The sequence below is a fragment of the Strix aluco genome, chromosome 7, assembly GCF_031877795.1.
Source record: "Strix aluco isolate bStrAlu1 chromosome 7, bStrAlu1.hap1, whole genome shotgun sequence".
Taxonomy (NCBI): Eukaryota; Metazoa; Chordata; class Aves; order Strigiformes; family Strigidae; genus Strix; species Strix aluco.
The window spans coordinates 18,587,454-18,605,125 of record NC_133937.1 but is presented as its reverse complement, the minus strand read 5'-3'; the positions used below and the strand labels follow the sequence as shown (position 1 = coordinate 18,605,125).

General features: G+C 34.2%; 1 protein-coding gene across 15 annotated transcripts in view; it reads right to left on the bottom strand.

Moving 5' to 3' along the window:
* Positions 1 to 17,672, bottom strand: part of PPP3CB (protein phosphatase 3 catalytic subunit beta) — a 58,930-nt gene that overhangs the window by 14,113 nt on the left and 27,145 nt on the right. For 8 of the 15 annotated variants that reach the window (XR_012623987.1, XR_012623985.1, XR_012623986.1 and 5 more), the window contains exons 6-12: positions 16,781 to 16,920; positions 16,606 to 16,683; positions 16,413 to 16,507; positions 14,781 to 14,906; positions 12,669 to 12,746; positions 8,099 to 8,183; positions 7,110 to 7,207 (exon numbers count right to left, since the gene is read on the bottom strand). Coding sequence is in view for 8 of the 15 variants with exons in the window: in XM_074830678.1 (XP_074686779.1) it covers positions 7,110 to 7,207; positions 8,099 to 8,183; positions 12,669 to 12,746; positions 14,781 to 14,906; positions 16,413 to 16,507; positions 16,606 to 16,683; positions 16,781 to 16,920 (700 nt within the window). In the remaining 7 variants the exon portion in view is untranslated. Of the gene's footprint in view, positions 1 to 1,532; positions 1,563 to 3,229; positions 3,258 to 6,146; positions 6,483 to 7,109; positions 7,208 to 8,098; positions 8,184 to 12,668; positions 12,747 to 14,780; positions 14,907 to 16,412; positions 16,508 to 16,605; positions 16,684 to 16,780; positions 16,921 to 17,672 lie in introns of those variants that run through there. The other 7 variants (XM_074830676.1, XM_074830683.1, XM_074830682.1 and 4 more) reach the window with 5 other exon arrangements.

The window sequence follows — 17,672 nt, the reverse complement described above, 5'->3', positions numbered from 1 at the left end:
CCTGAAATGTTCAACGGCAATCATGATTTCAGTTTGTAACAAAAAGAACAAAGTATGGCAAATATTCTACAAGTAGGAATCAAGGGGTTTAAGCCCACTTGATTGCTTCTGCGTGTCCCTGGCATGGCCAGCTATCAACACCAACTGCTTTTGCTGCCCAGTGCGTCAGGCTTATCTTACTAACATCCCCCTTCTCTTTGGTGGAATGTCAGCGAGATGTAAGCAGCACAGCAAGTGCAGTGGAGGCAAAGCAGCAAAGGGTTACAAAAGTAATAGTAGATTTACATCCTGCATATGCATCGATGGCCTGATCCTGCAGTTTTCATGCAGGCAAAACTGCAGGATGTGGTTCACATTCTGTGCTAATCATGTCGATGATGGAAATGGACACAACCACAATCACTGACTTAGCACTGTGGTTAAACAATGGTATCATTTAAATACAAATGTATTTAAAAGAAGTATAGAAAATAGGTATTATTTTGCTACTGATTATTTTAATGAATGAGGTCTGTAGTCGAATTTACACCTGAAAATGGCTGACCACAGAATAAGACTGAAGTCTTTGGGATGAAATAATTCTTTGGAGATTTAAGTACAGCTTTCCACTCACAACAACGGGACCTCTTGAACGTGTGTGTGAGAACAGAATATGGCACTTGTTTATATTTTTGGAGATCTGACTTCCTTAATTAAAAACAAAGAATATAGTCATTAAAATGGTGCTTTGCGACCAAATCTGAAAAATCCCGAAGGTAGCTCTCTCAACTGCTATGCTGATTGTCATTTACTTCACTGAATATTGAGCAAGAGGAAATTAAAGTCTCTCTGAAAAGATAACAATCTGAAATTGAATACTCTGAACACAAAATAATTTGATAGCATTTTGCTCAATACCACTAACAAAGGACGTATATACAACTTATTTATTAGCACAGAAGCACTAATAATCCATGGAATTTAATATGCCTCATACTGGCAGGCTGCTGTATATACTGGAAATAAATTTGGTCAACAAATTATGTTCAAAATCCATAGAAAAAACCATTACATTTATATGTCTTGCACTACCAGATGTGTTATGAAAGTTTTATAAAAATATGTTCAAAGCCATTAAAATAGATTTTATGAGAAAAGGCATGCATAAACAACCCTCCTTCCACATATAATCCCCCCCGCAATCAAATAAAACCTTACAGTTGAATGCAGAAAAAAAATGCTAAACACTACTATTTTTAAGGACTTCAAGACAACACCACGTATCACAACATGCTATTATACAAAAACCTACTGCATGTTTTGTAAAAACAAACAAAAAAAGACCAAAAAAACCCCAAGAATGTCCCTAAAATATTAAAGATAATCATCATCCTAAAGCCAGAAATGAATGTTACATGTAAAAGGGATGAATCAATGCAGTTGATTCATCTCTGCTTGTGCAAGTTGAAAGTAAAACACACCCACACAGAGTACTTTTGAATTCCCTCCCAGACACCACAGATCTCTGCCAATGGCAAAGACTCTGATCATACCTTTTTCAGCCTCAATTGCCTCTACAGTGGCTGTACAGAAGTGAGCAGATGCATGCAAAATGAATGAGAAAGATGAAGAGTGTAATATCGCATAGCAGAAAAGGCAATGATCAATTTAATATAGTATGCTACGCCAGCTTAGATTACAATTAGTTAAAATGATAATTAAGGTTTTAGGGGGTTGTTTTTAAGTTTAAGTGAAACTCCTCCTAAATTTTAACTAATACAATTTATCAACTGAAAGTACATCAAAGCAACACTAACTAACTGATGTTATTAACTGCACATTTCTGCAAGTTTTTAGGGTTTTGGTTTGTTTTTTTTTTTTTTTTAAGACAGCAACAGGAAATTTCAACTGAAGTTGTGGTATGGTTTAAAAAAAAATACTAAAAATCTATTTGGGTCTACTATTTCTAAATATTAAAATGGATTAGTAAGCTTCATTAAATTACCACGAAGGACGCTATAAAAATAACACTAGTAGTGTTTTAAGAAATTATTTTTCTCTTTATGTTTAGCTCCCTGAAGTTTACCTAGTACTTCAGTTTCTCGCCGTGTTTTAAGCTAAGACAGGTATCTCTGAGAACTGAACCGTGAAATTTAAACCATAAAAGACAAATCTAGCAAGTCATATTTACAAAGTCTCATAAATTGTTTAGTTGAATGAACAACAAAGTCTACAGCAGGAAGAGGTTTGGATTTAACATAGTCTTGGTGGGTGAATTAATGTGAATATGAAAAAAATCTAGTTTACTAGTTGTTTTTCAGACTAAATAACCATGACATCTGCTGTAATTTCTTAGGTGTAAGATCTTTCCCAGTTGTTTTAGAAGTGAAAGTTTTAACATAAGGTTCTTAGGATATCAAAATCGAAAAAACTTTCTATTAGGGCAGACTTACTAAAGAAACCATTTTCTAACTATGACCTAAGCTGTAGCTAAGTTTCAAATAATGGTAACAACTTTTTACCTCCCCTATTATGTGCCATGCCTCTAATACTGTAATTTCAGAAATGGTAACCAGAAATAGCATACAGAGTGGCAAACCCACTTGCGTAGTGCTTGATACATATTGTTAACAACAAAAATTGTAACAGCGTATTGAGGCAAATGTTGAGGAAACTAGTCATATAAGAAAACATGGCATTAGATCAGAATAGAATTCTTTAAAGTGAATTAATTTTATACTTCTCATTTCCTATCCAACAAACACCAGACAACATTTCAATTGCCTACACTATGCCCACACTATGTTGTTATCTATTAATTGCCTACATTATGCCTTAACCTCACTGTTGCATAAAGTTATAATTTTCACTGAGATATTCTAGAAAAATAAATAAAATTAGATACTTGCATTAAGTGCTGCTAAATAGTGGAATACTTGAGGGCAATGCAGCAGTTGAACTTTTACATACTGTACGTTCCATGGTACCAAAAAAACCCCAAAAATAAACATTTCCTGCATTTAAATCTACAGAGACAAGGGCAATCCCAGAATTAAATCAAAAAGCCACCTGAAAGGATGGTTATTTAAGTTTACGTTAAGGGAAAGAAACTTTCTCAAACTGTAAAAATAAATTAGTTTAAGAATTATTTTAGAAAGTCACCAAATACATACTTTCATACTATAATCAATTTGCCATACAAATACAAAACTATGTAAAAAAACAACCTCTTTCCACCATTTCCTGTTACCTGTGAAGTCTTTGTTTTCAATCTTTTCCTGAAAAGATCACGAATACTGATTTGTCTCTGTAAATTATGTAGCTTGGTCATAAACACAAGTTTCAAAATTTACTCCTAGTTCATTCTACTTGTAGTACTATTATTCCAAAAAGATCTTGGAATATACATCACAGTTAAGAAAAAAATAATTTTCAACTTGACATAAAAGAACAAACTGACTGGAAAATACAAGCACTTAAAAAAACCACACTGTAACGACTCAATTTGGAAAATAATTTTGTTGGATTCTCTTTTGCAGGTACGTCTAAATTTAAACTATATTATTTGTAAACCCTGATAAACCTCAAATAAATACTGTGTCATACTAACATAACAGATAATCCTGAAGTCTTTGTTCAGAAAATTCTCAATTTGAGAGCAAATTTAAACAGGGTTCAGTGGCATTTCCATCCTCATTTCCAGCTCTCCCTCTGCTTTACTTAGAGGACAGATCTGATACAAAATCCTTGCCAATTTTCAACACAAAACCAAAAAACTATCTTACTGCCCCTCTGACTAATAGGAAGGGCAGCAATGAAAGTATTTGGCTAGTACAACTGATTTCCATGGATGTACTTATTAGGCTTGTGTTTAGTATGTTGCTGAATAAGGCTTTAGGTGTTTGGGGTTTTTTTTAACAGATGTTGACTCAATTTGGAAAATTATTTTGTTGGATTCAGTTCACAGAATAAGTCACTAGGAAATGCTACTTTAAAGAACAGTACTTAATATGGTCTTTAATATTTCAGCTACTGTAATGCAAGTAACATAAATAATAAAAACCATAAATCTACATTTATAAAAAGTTAGAAACACACAAAGGCCATGATTTCCCAAAGTCTGTTTTTATCCTAGTATATTAAAGCTACTGAAAAATAACCTATGATTTTTTTTTCAAAAATATATCCATATATTTCTAGGGAAAAAAAATCATATATTGACTTCTTCCATAGGATGTAGTTCTGCACTTTTCCCCCAAATTATATTTTGTAACTGACTTGTCTTTGTTTAACCCTTTCACTACAGTTAGAATTTGTATCTCACCCTCAGACTGCTCTGTTTTACAGAAAGAATCTGTTCAAGCATTGCCCATAAAGGAGTTGTATTTGACTGACTAATGTGTTTGGTGCCCTGCTCTGCATTATGTCAATGCCAACAAGCTTCTCCCTGCTGAGAATGGCCAGTATCTCACAAAAGATAGCAGGTGTGGCTGAACAAATTCCTGAAACAGTAGTGGTATGTGCTAAGATCTAATACTGAATATGTTACTGACATTAAGAATTATAATAGGCATATATGCAAAAATTGCATACGCATTGCCTTAATGGTGACTTACATATATATGTACATATATATATATTTGCCCTGATAAAAAAATTTCAGCCCAGGTCTCTAGAGAAATGTAGATATACACTCCAATTTCTTAGAGCTTTCAAAGCTTCTTATAGGTTTAATAGCAACCAGCACAGCTAGACCTTTTCCCAATATGCCGTTGAAAACTGAGCACTCGTTAATACCGAAATCTGGAAACCCATGACATATTGGCCAATTTTGTGAATTTTCAAGCAACGAAAGAATAAAAATTACTAAAATTAATATTATGTTATTTTCGCAAATCTAGACTAGTTTAAATTATTGATAGTATATTGATCAACACAATATACTTCAAAAGGTAATTATTTGTAGTAAGAAATCCCACTATACTATCAGTGACCATATTTTTGCCAAGATTATGAATTCACTGATATTATGATGATTTAGAAATGTGTCAATTAGTGAAGTTTTATTTTATTTTTGGTTTACTTCTAGCTTTGCAATTGAGCATAATAATTTGAAAACTACATTTTTAAGACTGAAACAATAAAGTTCTTATCAGTAAAAAGAAGGTACTGCAATTTAAGGAGAACTAACAGTTGGCATGAGTTATTTTTGAACAATCAACACGACTAAAACAAATGAGGTATATTAATGTAGTGCACCAAGGAATATTGCCATCAAAAGTTCTAGTCAAGAAGAAAACCACACCCACAAAAATCCAAAACGCATTTTGCATACTTTCCAAATGTTCTCACATTTTCAGTAATGGTAGAAAGGCATATGTTTTATGTTAAAAAAATTTTCTAGTCAGTTTGATCCTCTCTGATATTTGTAATGCAACATGGATAAAAATCTGTTAAATGAGAGGATTATTTTTTAAGCATAATAAAGTATCTTATTAAACAATGAAAATTAAAACTGAACATATGCTTTTGGAATAGTTGGATGGATTAGGAAACATACACCATTTCTTGTTATAGACATTCACAAAACAATCACATACATACACTGGACATATAAACTTACTTGTAGACATTATATGTCCACTGAAAAATGACTTAAAATATGACATTCATGTTTCAAAGCTATTAAAAACCAGCTTTGATAGCTTAATAGAAAATGTAGTGAAAGGCTTTAAAAAAACTACATAGAAAATTTTAAAAATCCAAATAAACAGCTTAAATCACAAAATGAGAAAAGCAGCTACTCTTGGAAAATAGATTACGTAAAAAGTGGTATTCATGTATCACAATCTTTCAATAGTTATAAAATTCAGTGGTCCCATACACCAGTTTTATACTTTCTAGTAAAGCCTGAAGATGGCCAATAAAAAGTCTTTCAATATTTAAGAGTGCTGCTGATACAAAGTCCAGTTTCAGACTGGTATACTTTAGTATCCACCATTGTGAACAGAAACGTGGACTTCATTATTTTAATGAAGCATTCATAGCATTCTCCCTAAACCTAGTTAATCATGGTCTTTGTGAAAAATATGATCCAATGATTCAACAGACTAAAAAAAGAAGAAAAACCTTTTACAAAATATTCAATGAGCCAGATTACAGGTATATTTTGTATAGAGTTCTTTTTATTTTCATGCAAAAAAATATATGCACACTTAATAACACCCTTTTATTTTGATTTATTTACAAGTTTTAAATTCAATCCCTTTATTCTCAACTGATTTTATAACAATTACTGAATATTTTTCAAGTACATTATTGTTCAAAATGCACAGACAATGTGCAGCAGCAAATGCAGCAAACCTCAAAAAACAAGGTGCTACAACATTGCTTCTACATCAAGAGACAGACAAGTGTCTGGGATAGTGGTTTAATTTTAACACTTATACAGACATACATCTATACCTAGAGAGAGACAGACAGATCTAAGAAAGCAGCTACATCTGCAGAGGAAGGAAACAGCATGTTACAAGGACAATTCAGGGAGGTCAATTATACATAGAACATTTGACAAACAACATAGAGAACAAACTTTGGCATTAATTACCAGGGTACAAAACGTAGCACATTTCAATCTACCAATGGAGTGTAATATGGAACTCTGCAGCCTGTAGCTGTTTGTTAATATTATTATCAACAAATATTTGACACTGTCAATGAAAATACTAACACATCTATAATAAAACCATTTTAATGGAAAGCAGACAAATAATGATGCAAAATTACATTGCCATTTTTGTATCGGTAATGATCAAATGCCTCAATACCAGATCTATAAGGTCACCCCACTTCAGGCATCTGCACCACCTGAAAAATTGCAAACTAAGGAAGCTCAAAGTCTGAAAAATGTGGCCTGACACCGCTGAACTCATTTGCTTTTAGTTTTATACCCTGGTTAAGTATCCATTTCACATTGCCTGATTAACACATAACACTATGCTTGTATCAGCCGCTAAGACAAGAACTGAAAAGCATAAGAAATTCCCTGCATGCATTATGTGTAGTGTTAGCAAAAGAGTGAGATGTGCCCCAGTCCATCTGAGGCACAGCAAGTTGCATAACATCATTACCACTTTGCAGGGTCTGTCGTCCTCCAGCCAACACTCCACTAGGTAACATTCCAGTGGGAGTCAAACCCTTGAGTGTCAGCACACTTTCACTCTCCTCCCTGGTGTGAGAAAAAACAGTAACAAACCCCTAAATAGCCACTCATGAACACTTGTAATAAAGTAAAATAAGGGATGGGGAGAGGAAGAGCCTTTTTACTGTGCTTTATGCATGTCAAGCCTGAATGTGAATTCAAATTCAAACAACTAGAAAGGGGAAAATCTTTCTATTCCATACCAGTCTTTCCTCTGCCCAGGACTTAGGAACACTGATTGGATTACTTCTGAACCAAATTCTGAGCAATTATTCACATGCAGGCTCATTAGCTTTGAAATTAGCACTGAATGCCTCATGAGGTACTGAACATATCTCAGTGCCATAAAACAATCCACATTTTTGTTCAAAGTGTCTGTGCTTCAGGAAATACCAACTTTAAAAAATTATCCCTATCTGAACAATTATGGTCTGTGGAAAACTATACATTTTGGGTAAATGTGATCATGAAATCTCTAGATATAGACAGGTACAAGAAAATGGTATTTTTTAAAAGCTGAAAACAAACAAACAAAAACCTGAAACAAAAACCCTCTAGTCACCAACTTTCTGATATGCCAGAAATTATCCAAGCCAGTCCTGATCTCCTCCATTACGCCACTGATTTAAATCTCTCTATTTTGGTATTGTCTTTCCAACACTCATAGTTAACGTCTGGACAAATAACTTGTAAACTAAAGATCACATGCTCTCATTTCTTGAAACATGTATCAAAAATAATTTAAAAATATTCTTTAACCAAAAATATCAACATCAATGGGGTGCATCAATATGCCAAACAGGATTCTGATGCACAATGATCTCCCTGAAAAATGTTTGGCATTCACTATCCTCGAACAGAGATGTTTTCCTACTATACATAAGAGGGGTTTTAGGAAGGTAGAAGTCATGCAAGTACCTGAGAACAGAGAAGACTCTTGCCATCTTGCCAATTGCACGAATTTTGTTTCTGATTATTTCTTTCCGTGCGGCAGCTGTACCTACTTTCAATGGAATAAGAGAGAGTCTCAAGCTCATGAGTATTTACCGGGTCACCATTTTAAAGTGCATCAAATTCAACACAATTTTTTAAGTTCAGTACTCTTCACAGGAGGCCAGTACCCAAAGGGCACAAAGTTATAAAATTATGGCTTCAGAACACCATCAAAACCACCATCACATCTGTGTCCACAAAACACACAAAAAAAGTTTAGGATGTTCCCAGTGATTTCCTAAAGCTAGCAAGCATCTAAATTACCGCCACTATGGTGTAGTAACTATCATAACTCATTTGCCTAAATTTTACACTTTAAATTCTTCACCGATATCTGCGTATATCAAGATGTAGGCATGCTGCCCAATATAGGAGCCAAAGCGATATTAAAGCAACAAAAAGTAAAGATTTGTTGCTAATTCTTACACAGCTGTCCGAGAGAAAGCAGTAGTTTGTTTGCTTGTTTTTATGTCAACTCCCCAAAATGCACCCCCAGAAAAAAAACCACAAACTAAAATACCAAAGAATTGTGGTATTACCTCCCTTACCATCTAAGTCTACGTTTTGTATCATCTTAGGTTTGCATCATTGGCAGAAATGGCAAATACCAAAGATCTGGAGTAAATACTGCATATTCCACAGAGCAGAGAGATACCATTTGTGACAGATAAAAGTGAAGACAAAACTCTGAAAAGAGGCTTGTGATTGGGAAGGACAGCCACCTTTGCTTGCCTTGACATTATAAAAACGGAGGCTCCTTTCTCCAACACTAGGTGTTGCTGGCTCATTTCAACATATAAAAGTCATCCTTCCTCTCATCCTCCTTTCCTTTTGCTGACTCCTCAATTCCACTAAAACAGTAAAGGCAGATGAGGAGGTATCAAAACTAAAATCCTTACGTCTCCTCAGTCATTGGAGGAGGAGAGTATTAACCACACCAAGATAAAGAGTAACTCAGTCATACTTCAAGTTCAACCACAGGGGACCAAAAGTGAACAAACTCAGACTCTGTCAGGTATTTCATATCTTCCATATATAATTGCTCATCAACCCTGGGAGAAAGGTATCTCATTAAAAAGTTGCCAAACTAATTTGCAAGAAGGTAGAAGAGAGGATCACAGAAGTGGTCAGAGGAAAGCTGCATATCCACAAATCTGTCTACTCGCATTCAAAAAAGGCAGCTGTGGAAGAAGCTTTTTCTATCCCTGCTCACTAGTATTTAGCTTCCACATGAGAGTACACAGACTCTAGCACAAGTCACCCTTCTCAGACCACAGTTGCAAGAATGCAAGGCCTTCTGTTGTGCAAAAGTGGGTGGACTTCCCACCCTGAACACCAAACCAAATAAAATTCAAGATGAGGCATACAAGGGCAAACAACAACAACAAAATCACACAAGAAGGAAAATGTATAGTAGAGACAAAGAAAAAAGGGAGCAAGAGACAACCTTTGTATGAACACAATGAAAGAATCTCAGGGTATGACAAATATCTGCCAATCCATTCAAACAAAATGAAAAAGCCAGGAACTACTGAATAAAGCTTTTTTAGACAAAAGAACAACAATGAACTGCAGACAACAAATTAAAAAAACAAAAAAACCCAGAAGGCTCAAGAAAAACTTTGAACAGGATAGGCTGAAACATTCTGTTTTTACTGAAAATAATTCATTTTCAATTTTAACTTTTAATTTTTAAAGTTCTAGAAATTTTTACTTTCTCTGTTTGAACACTATTAAATAACAGCTTGAGGATCTGGAATGAGAAGGAGACTCTTTCAGAGTTTCTGTAAAGGTTAGGGCTAAATGAGGGACCATCAATCTTTCCCTACAAGTCCCTCAGTTTTCCTCCTACCTACACCTATTTGAGGGGTACACTGATGCAGAGCTGTAACATGCAGGCTGAAAAGATTTCAAGCAGTGCTAGTGCCTGTATGTAACTCTGTAATAGTAAAAAGAGAAAGGTCAGGTTTGGGTAGTTTTGGGGTTTGTGGCTTCTTTTTTTTAACATTATCTTTCATTGCCCCAACCCTCCAGAAGCAACACAGCCAAGCCAAAAGGCCAAACGTATTACTCCAGGCTGCAGCACTGCACTAATGTGGCCACTGAATCCTGGTTAGTTCAGAGAAGACAGTAAGGTGTTATCTGCTTGCAGAAGAATGTCTTGATTACACTCTAAATTAGAGGAGATACGACAGACTCCCATTTCCCATTCCCAATACCTGCACAAGAAAAAAATTCTGAAACGCTTATACTATTATGCTCTGAAAAAATCACATAACCTTTGGAAACATCTCTATAAGTACTAGAAATATTCTCTGGAAGCGGCAAATTTATATAGAGAGCAAACTGATTATTAGGTAAGTAATGGTCAGAAGAATTTTTCTGCACTGAATTATCTACCCTGGGATTTCTGAAAAACAGGTGATAGACCATGAATTTAAGTTAGCAGGCTTCCTTTTACATTTCAATCTAGCCATCTTCAAAATTGCACATACAATCAAAAAGTAACTTTTTGACATCTCAGTTGAAGGAAACTAAAAGTACTATACAAACCAGGTTTTGGGACATTATATAAACACATTCCATGCACAACCTTAAAAAAAGCTCACAATAAAAGTATTAAAGAGCAAGACAGACAACTGAACGCTCCCTACACATGCAGGACCAAAGATAAAAATTTAGAAATAGGTAAAAGAATGAAATTCTACAAAAAAAGGAATGGAAGAAAGGAGGAAAAAAATTCATGCACAGAAAGACAGATGTCTTGGAATATGACTTCTGATTACAAAATACACAAGCCTTTATAAACATCCCATTAAAATGGGTGATAATAATAAAATGCTACATCGTCTCTCAACAGAAAGGTGTTTTCTGCATTTAATAGTTATACTGCCAGGTTCTTTGAAGTCATATTTCAAACATTCCTACTCTGTCTGGTCTGTACCTTTTTTATTGCCATATATGAGTCGCTCTTCAGATGGAGAGTCCAGAAAAAAAGGAAGTGAACGATGGAGAAAAAGGTGAGAGTGAGACAAATAAAATAAAGATATTTAACTTGGCAGTGGTAATAAAGAAGGAATGGAGAAGAAATGTGAAAAAATAAAATGGAAAATTGAAAACACTTAAAAATGCATTCATCAAACAAGAAATGGAATTGTTGAGTATATTTTAAAATTTGACGATAAACAAGTGAAAGCTTGAAAGTCAACAGTTAAAAAAAAAATCCATTCACGCAGAAAGATAAAGCGTAGACAGTACCTAAGTGGCATTAAGAGATGCATCAAGCAAAGAAATTGTTAAAGGAGACAGAAGAATAAAATAATTCAAATTAGGAAACTGCAACTATTATACTAAAGACAGGGCATATGCAATCAACTGATGAGTGCACTTATGCTGGACAATGTAAATCCTAACGTCTCAGAATACCACCTAACACTGCTCTGCAAATGCTTGATATAATTGGTTTATGCTCAATTTAGTGGGATTACTGGAATGAAAAACGTAAATTAACTGTTTGCAGGATCACATTTGAGACTATTTCTCATTTTTCGTATTTCTGGCAACAATCTAAATGGCAGCAAAGTTCAGGTGGCTCACAACCAATGCATTTCAATCTAAAACACACAGCTGCTTAGCACAAGACTATTCTGCTACTGAATTTGAACACAGTAGTTATCAAACATTAAGAATGGGGTCATGTCTCTAATATCTTTATAAGTGATCCTCTAGTCTTCCTCAAAGGCTGCTGAAACTTTCCTTCCTCCTCCCCCATCATCAAACAATGCACCAAATCAGTTCTGTTATTGGATAAAATGAAGCAAGTCTGACAAACTTTTAGCTGTGACATTAAGCACTACTGTAAAAAAACAACAAAAGTGCGATATGCTAGGTCTTCGTGTTAATGTTGCTTCTTAATCATCATGCTACAAACATCTCCTTAACAATCTACTGTATTATAGTTTAAAAGAAAGTTATAATTCATTACATAAATACGTATTATACAATCTACATATACAAGTTCTCCTTTAACTTTTATGCTTTAAACTCAGACACCAAGACTTAAACTTGTATTTCACACTTTATGTACAGTACTTTGCCGTAAGAAATATTACATCTAACTTTCAACCTACATCAAGTCTTTATTGAAGAGAATAAATAAGAAATTGAAGATCTTATAAAAGAGTTATTCTGAATATTAGCAAAGTAAGTTTAGTATGTTACAAATCTAAAGTGCCAAGAAATTCTGAGAATTTTCCACAAAAAGTTCAGTTTTATATAGAAATCAGATACGAATATTTGCAAAGGATACCATTACTGCTTCAGATTACAAACACAAAACCACAATTCCCTTCTCTGCCCCCCCCAAGCATCATCAAAGAAAAATTTGAAGGCAATTTTCTACAAATTCCAGGTAATACTACATCAGCCTAAGTTAACTATTGTTTCACAAGTTATTACCATTAAAAAGATTTGTATATCTTAAAGTAACCCCTACCGTCAAATTGATCTTCTCCCTCTGTCATTAGTTCATCATCAGAGCAAATGCTCAGAACATTCACCAACATTTCTGTTACTGTATAGGAAAAAATAAATCTTAATTAATTCCCAGTAGAATTTTAAATATTTCCATGCACACAAGATATAACTAGTCCCCAGTAACTATAGTGAATGAACTTCTCAAATCACAGCCATTGCTCAGTAATCTGGTTTCAAAAATATGTGCTTTTCTTGATGTGCGTTGTCACAGAATTTAAAAAGCTCAGAAAAATAAGCAGCTAAAAATTATACCACCTAACAATCAAAGAACACAGCAGAGCTTTCTCTCCTATCTTACAAGTTCTTTTAGATAAGAATTCTCTTCCTGTATATTAGTATTTTTACATTAGCATAAGTATTTGAACTTGATTTTATGCAAAATTTACTTAAATATGAAAAAATTTTGACTGCTCAAATTTAGGCTTAAAATGAGAAAGCTGTTCCATTCCTGGCACCTGCAGGCATGTAGCAGAAGCACTGAAGCAGAAAAATACTATGATATAAATACGATGCAAACCATGTATTTTCAAACTCCCCTTAAAATTATTGACATAGCGAATACACAAACTTGTCTCAAGAAGCTTGTATTTTCTTTCTCCAGGAATCTCCCCATTCTGCCACTCAATCTTTCCCACATATATCAGACTGTTTCTTAAAACAGTCAAACTTCTCCTCCCCCTAGAGTCTTCAGAAACCTATTCCAGAAGTTCAGTCAGATGGTTAAAAACCCTGTAAATTGTTGTCTACATTTATTCATGACTAATTCATACAATCCCTGTGTTATCTGCTACGGTATTCTTCTCTGTTCTTGGGAAAGTTACTCTCTAATGAAAAAAAATAAACAAATTATTCTGATTTTGACCTGTTCAGCACAGACCAGACAATACTGACACTGTATCCTTCATCAAAAGTGGAAACATATATTTGCCCAAAGACAAAAGCCATGATTCCAGCAGTCTTAAGCATACAGCTGGGTCAATGAGCAATTTATTTAACAGTACTTGGGTGCCTCATTACAAACATCATAACAAAAGCAAAATAAACAGTATTAAGCCTTTGCTGCTGAAAATGTTATCTACTGCATCATCAGGTAAGGGAGATATAAACAAAAGTCTCCTTTCAAATGTCAGGTTCCTCTCTTTAACAATAAAAAAAATGTTGAGCGGGTTAGCCACACGAAAAAGTGTCCAAATTGTTTGCATTTATCTGCTCACTAAAGACAATATAAACAAATCTAGAATGCTAAGTTTATATGACTGTAAATAAATCATTTCAAGAATACTTTTCAAAGAAATTTTAAGAGCTTTCCAGATCTCTTTTATAAAAAGAGCAGTTCCTGTGATGGAAGGATTTCAAACAGACCGACACAGCCTCTAACCTCATTGCTTTTTAACTGAAGACTACCTGGAGCCCCAGTGTCCTAGATTCACTTATCAACCCTACAGGGGAAAAAAAAAAAAAAAAAAAAAAAAAAAAAAAAAAAAAAAAAAGAGGATCTGTGCTAAATTATTTTTTTTACAAGAAAAACTGTAACTGAAAAAGTTATCTTTAATGAAGGTCACTCTGTTATAACTATACAGAAAAGTTAAAAATTTACATGAACATCTCAACATAGTTTATACCTATAACAATATTAATAATTAGCATTTTGTAGAATATGAACAATTTTCATACTGACTTCAAATGCAGCTCAAAGGTACTACTTAATAATGCAGGTATACACCCTCAATGGAAATAATAATTTCTGCGAACCTCTCTGCTTTATTAGATGCAGTTTTAACTATCTCAACTGAAACAGGTGAAGAAAACAATCAAAACAGGGAGAAAAAGTTGTATTTCAGTCTATCCTTTCTCAGAAATGGCATTTTCACATGCCAAAAGAACCCTCCAAATTAGTTTAACAACTTCACCAAATCTTCTACCTGATAAAGACAAATACAGATACCTATTTTCACAAAAATTATGCAATTAATCTCCCATTGGTAAATATATTTTTTAAAAAAATAAATCTTCCGACCACCAGTCTGTGAGAAATATTGAAGATATTCACTGATGTGGAACTTTTGCCTACCTTTTTCTCCAACAAACGGCAAAGACCATGTGAAAACATCCATAAAATTTGGTAGCCAGTAAGGATGAGGAGAACAATTGAACTGACGAATATTCATCACATTGTTTTCATATTTTAATACAGCAGCTAAAATAAAATTCAGACATTTTAAAACTCGTGCGTATCACAAATGTTAAATTACAGGTTTGTTTTAGCTTTATTTTATAATAAAGACAAAATAATCCCAGAGATACTCCATTCTCTTTCTTTCACAGTATCTACAGGACAGATTTCTAATAGAGAACTTTGGATTTTTATTGCTCATGTTGCAGTTTAAGGTACTGTTACATGTCAATATAGTTTTGTACTACATCCTATTATAGGTCTATAAGGAACAAAAATTTTAAAAGGTCCTTAAAAGGTATAATTTCAGCAACTTTAACAAAAACCTAACTCAGAACTGCAGTATATCCAGATTCAGGTTTTAGTCTTCATATGTGTCTTCCAACATTGTAAGCCTGGAGTAAAACCATAGAAATCTAGATCAGGGAGAAGGGAAAGCACAGAGAAACAAAACAGAAAACCAGAAGCATTCTAAAGCTAAATGAGTGTTGATGGCATTTTTCCATACTTACACTTGCATTACACTGGGAATAACTGATGTGAAAAAGGATTCTTAAGATGCAATATCCACACAGATAATGAAAAAAATGTAAAAACTCAGTTGAAGTTATTTTTATTTCTCCTCTACTTTACAATCAGTGCAAGTAACAACAGCTTATCTTTTCCTCTATACAGTTAATCACCCTATGTAAGTGGTATGGGTTGGGGGGTGGTCCTTTGGAGGTGGGTAGGAGAAAATGCAATGTATCTCATAGAAAAGAGGTCTTGGTTTCAAAGGAACACTATTTGAACACTGGAAGATCATTCATTCATCACAAACTTGAAATGCCACACTTGAATTTCAGCAGGCTTTATTTTTAATTATTTCTGTTGTTGAACTTTGTTCTCATCTATGAATAACATTAATTCACAGCTAAGCTCTTCTCTGTAATTCTGACTTGTAAATCTTCTCTACACTATTAAGCATGCTTCTCCTATGCAACTTTATCTTGAGCAGTGCATGGACAAAAATTAATTCCTTCTGCTTTACAACTCCCTAAGAACATTTCCAACGGTGATCAGTATTTAGATCAGTACTTGCCCACTCTTGATTGCCCATTATGGCCCTGTACCATCACAATTAGCCTCTCAGATGCCCCTGATACACGACACAAACTACCTCATGCATAGGCAGCTGATCAATGCTTCCTCCCTTCCTTACTTAATTCACAAACTAAAGACAACCAGAGGAGTAAAAACACAGCACAGGAAAGCCTTGCCTGAGTGAAAAACACCAGTTAATACATTCTAAGCACTAAATAGCAACAACTTCTACAAAGGAAACGTTTGCCCACACCTGTGCTTCAAGGTGGAGCAGTCTTACAGGTCATCATTTATGTTACATGCTCTTCTTCATAACATAACTTTTATTAATAGATTTTTTTGTCCTTTAATTTCTTACCTGGCAAAAAACTGTTGATATTAGATGACTCATCTAGTAAGACATTTTTATTTTATTATTGCATACAGTTATTAATAACAAGTTCTTACCTTTATTATTGTAGACATCCAGGTAATTAGGTGCTGAAAAAATTGTTATTAATGATGGGAACCCTGTAGTTTGACTTTTCCTGTACATTCTATAACTGCAAAACCAAACAGATTATTTTACATCTTACAGCAATAAGCAATTAATTTTTATTTTACACTGTGAATAATTTCTTGAAGGACAGAAAGTACTTACCCTGCATCTTGTGCTTCATGTGCTCTAATGATTGACAACAAATTATTATTTTGCAAAAATTCACAAACTGCTGGATAGCTGTGAAATGAAAACAACTATGAGTAAAAGAAATTATCTTAAAATATGCAGCACGTCTCGGCATTAAAACATCAAATAGATCATAGCATACTCTCACCTATAAAAGTATGAGCATCCTCTGACTGTATTGTGACTGAAATGCTCCTGTGAATTTTCATTTCCAAAATCTTCTGAAGGATCTGACCACAGTAAGTCACACATTGGTCCAAATGCTGGAGGCTCTTTGAATCTATCTAACTGTTTGAGAAAAGGCAAGAGCACAAAGATTCTTTGAATATTAAATCAGTAAGTTTTACACATTTGTTAAACTACATATCCATCAATACCAAGCGTTTTTAGAATAAATCCCAACCATATCAAAGAGAAGTAGTTACTGTATATTTTTTTCCTCTCCTCCTCATGAAATAAGGCAGAGGCATGCCAAAAGAACCAAACCTGTTAAGAGCAATAAGATTTATTAGTTGCAAAAAGAAGGGAGATAAGTTCCAGACTGATGGATATGTGTAACACCAGGTCAAGTTACAGACAAGGAACAAAATGGTTCCTTTTTCATGCACATGCCATATCTACCAATCTGGAGACACTGCCAGGAATTAGCAAAGAGAAACAGTACAGAAAACAGGAATTATAAAAGAAAAGCATGAATAATTATATAACTAGAAGAGACTAAATATATCATCCAAAAAAAAAAAAAAATTATCCCCCAACTAAAAAAAACCCAGAAACATCCCTCTCCATAATGGATGTTTAACAATGTAACGAAGAGGTGACTAGCTTAGCCATCTTCGACTTCTTTCACACAGGCTTTATTTCTCAGCTATAGCCCTGGTGTAATGGGCCATAAGCATTTTGGGAGATGTCTTTATTTTCTTTTCTCTAGCTGCTTCTTTACACATTTCCACTTTGAAACAACTGCAACCTTCCTAGTAACCACAGTGAAAAGGGGCAGAGGTAAGGAGGACAGTGCATTTGTTAACGTAAAAGGAAAA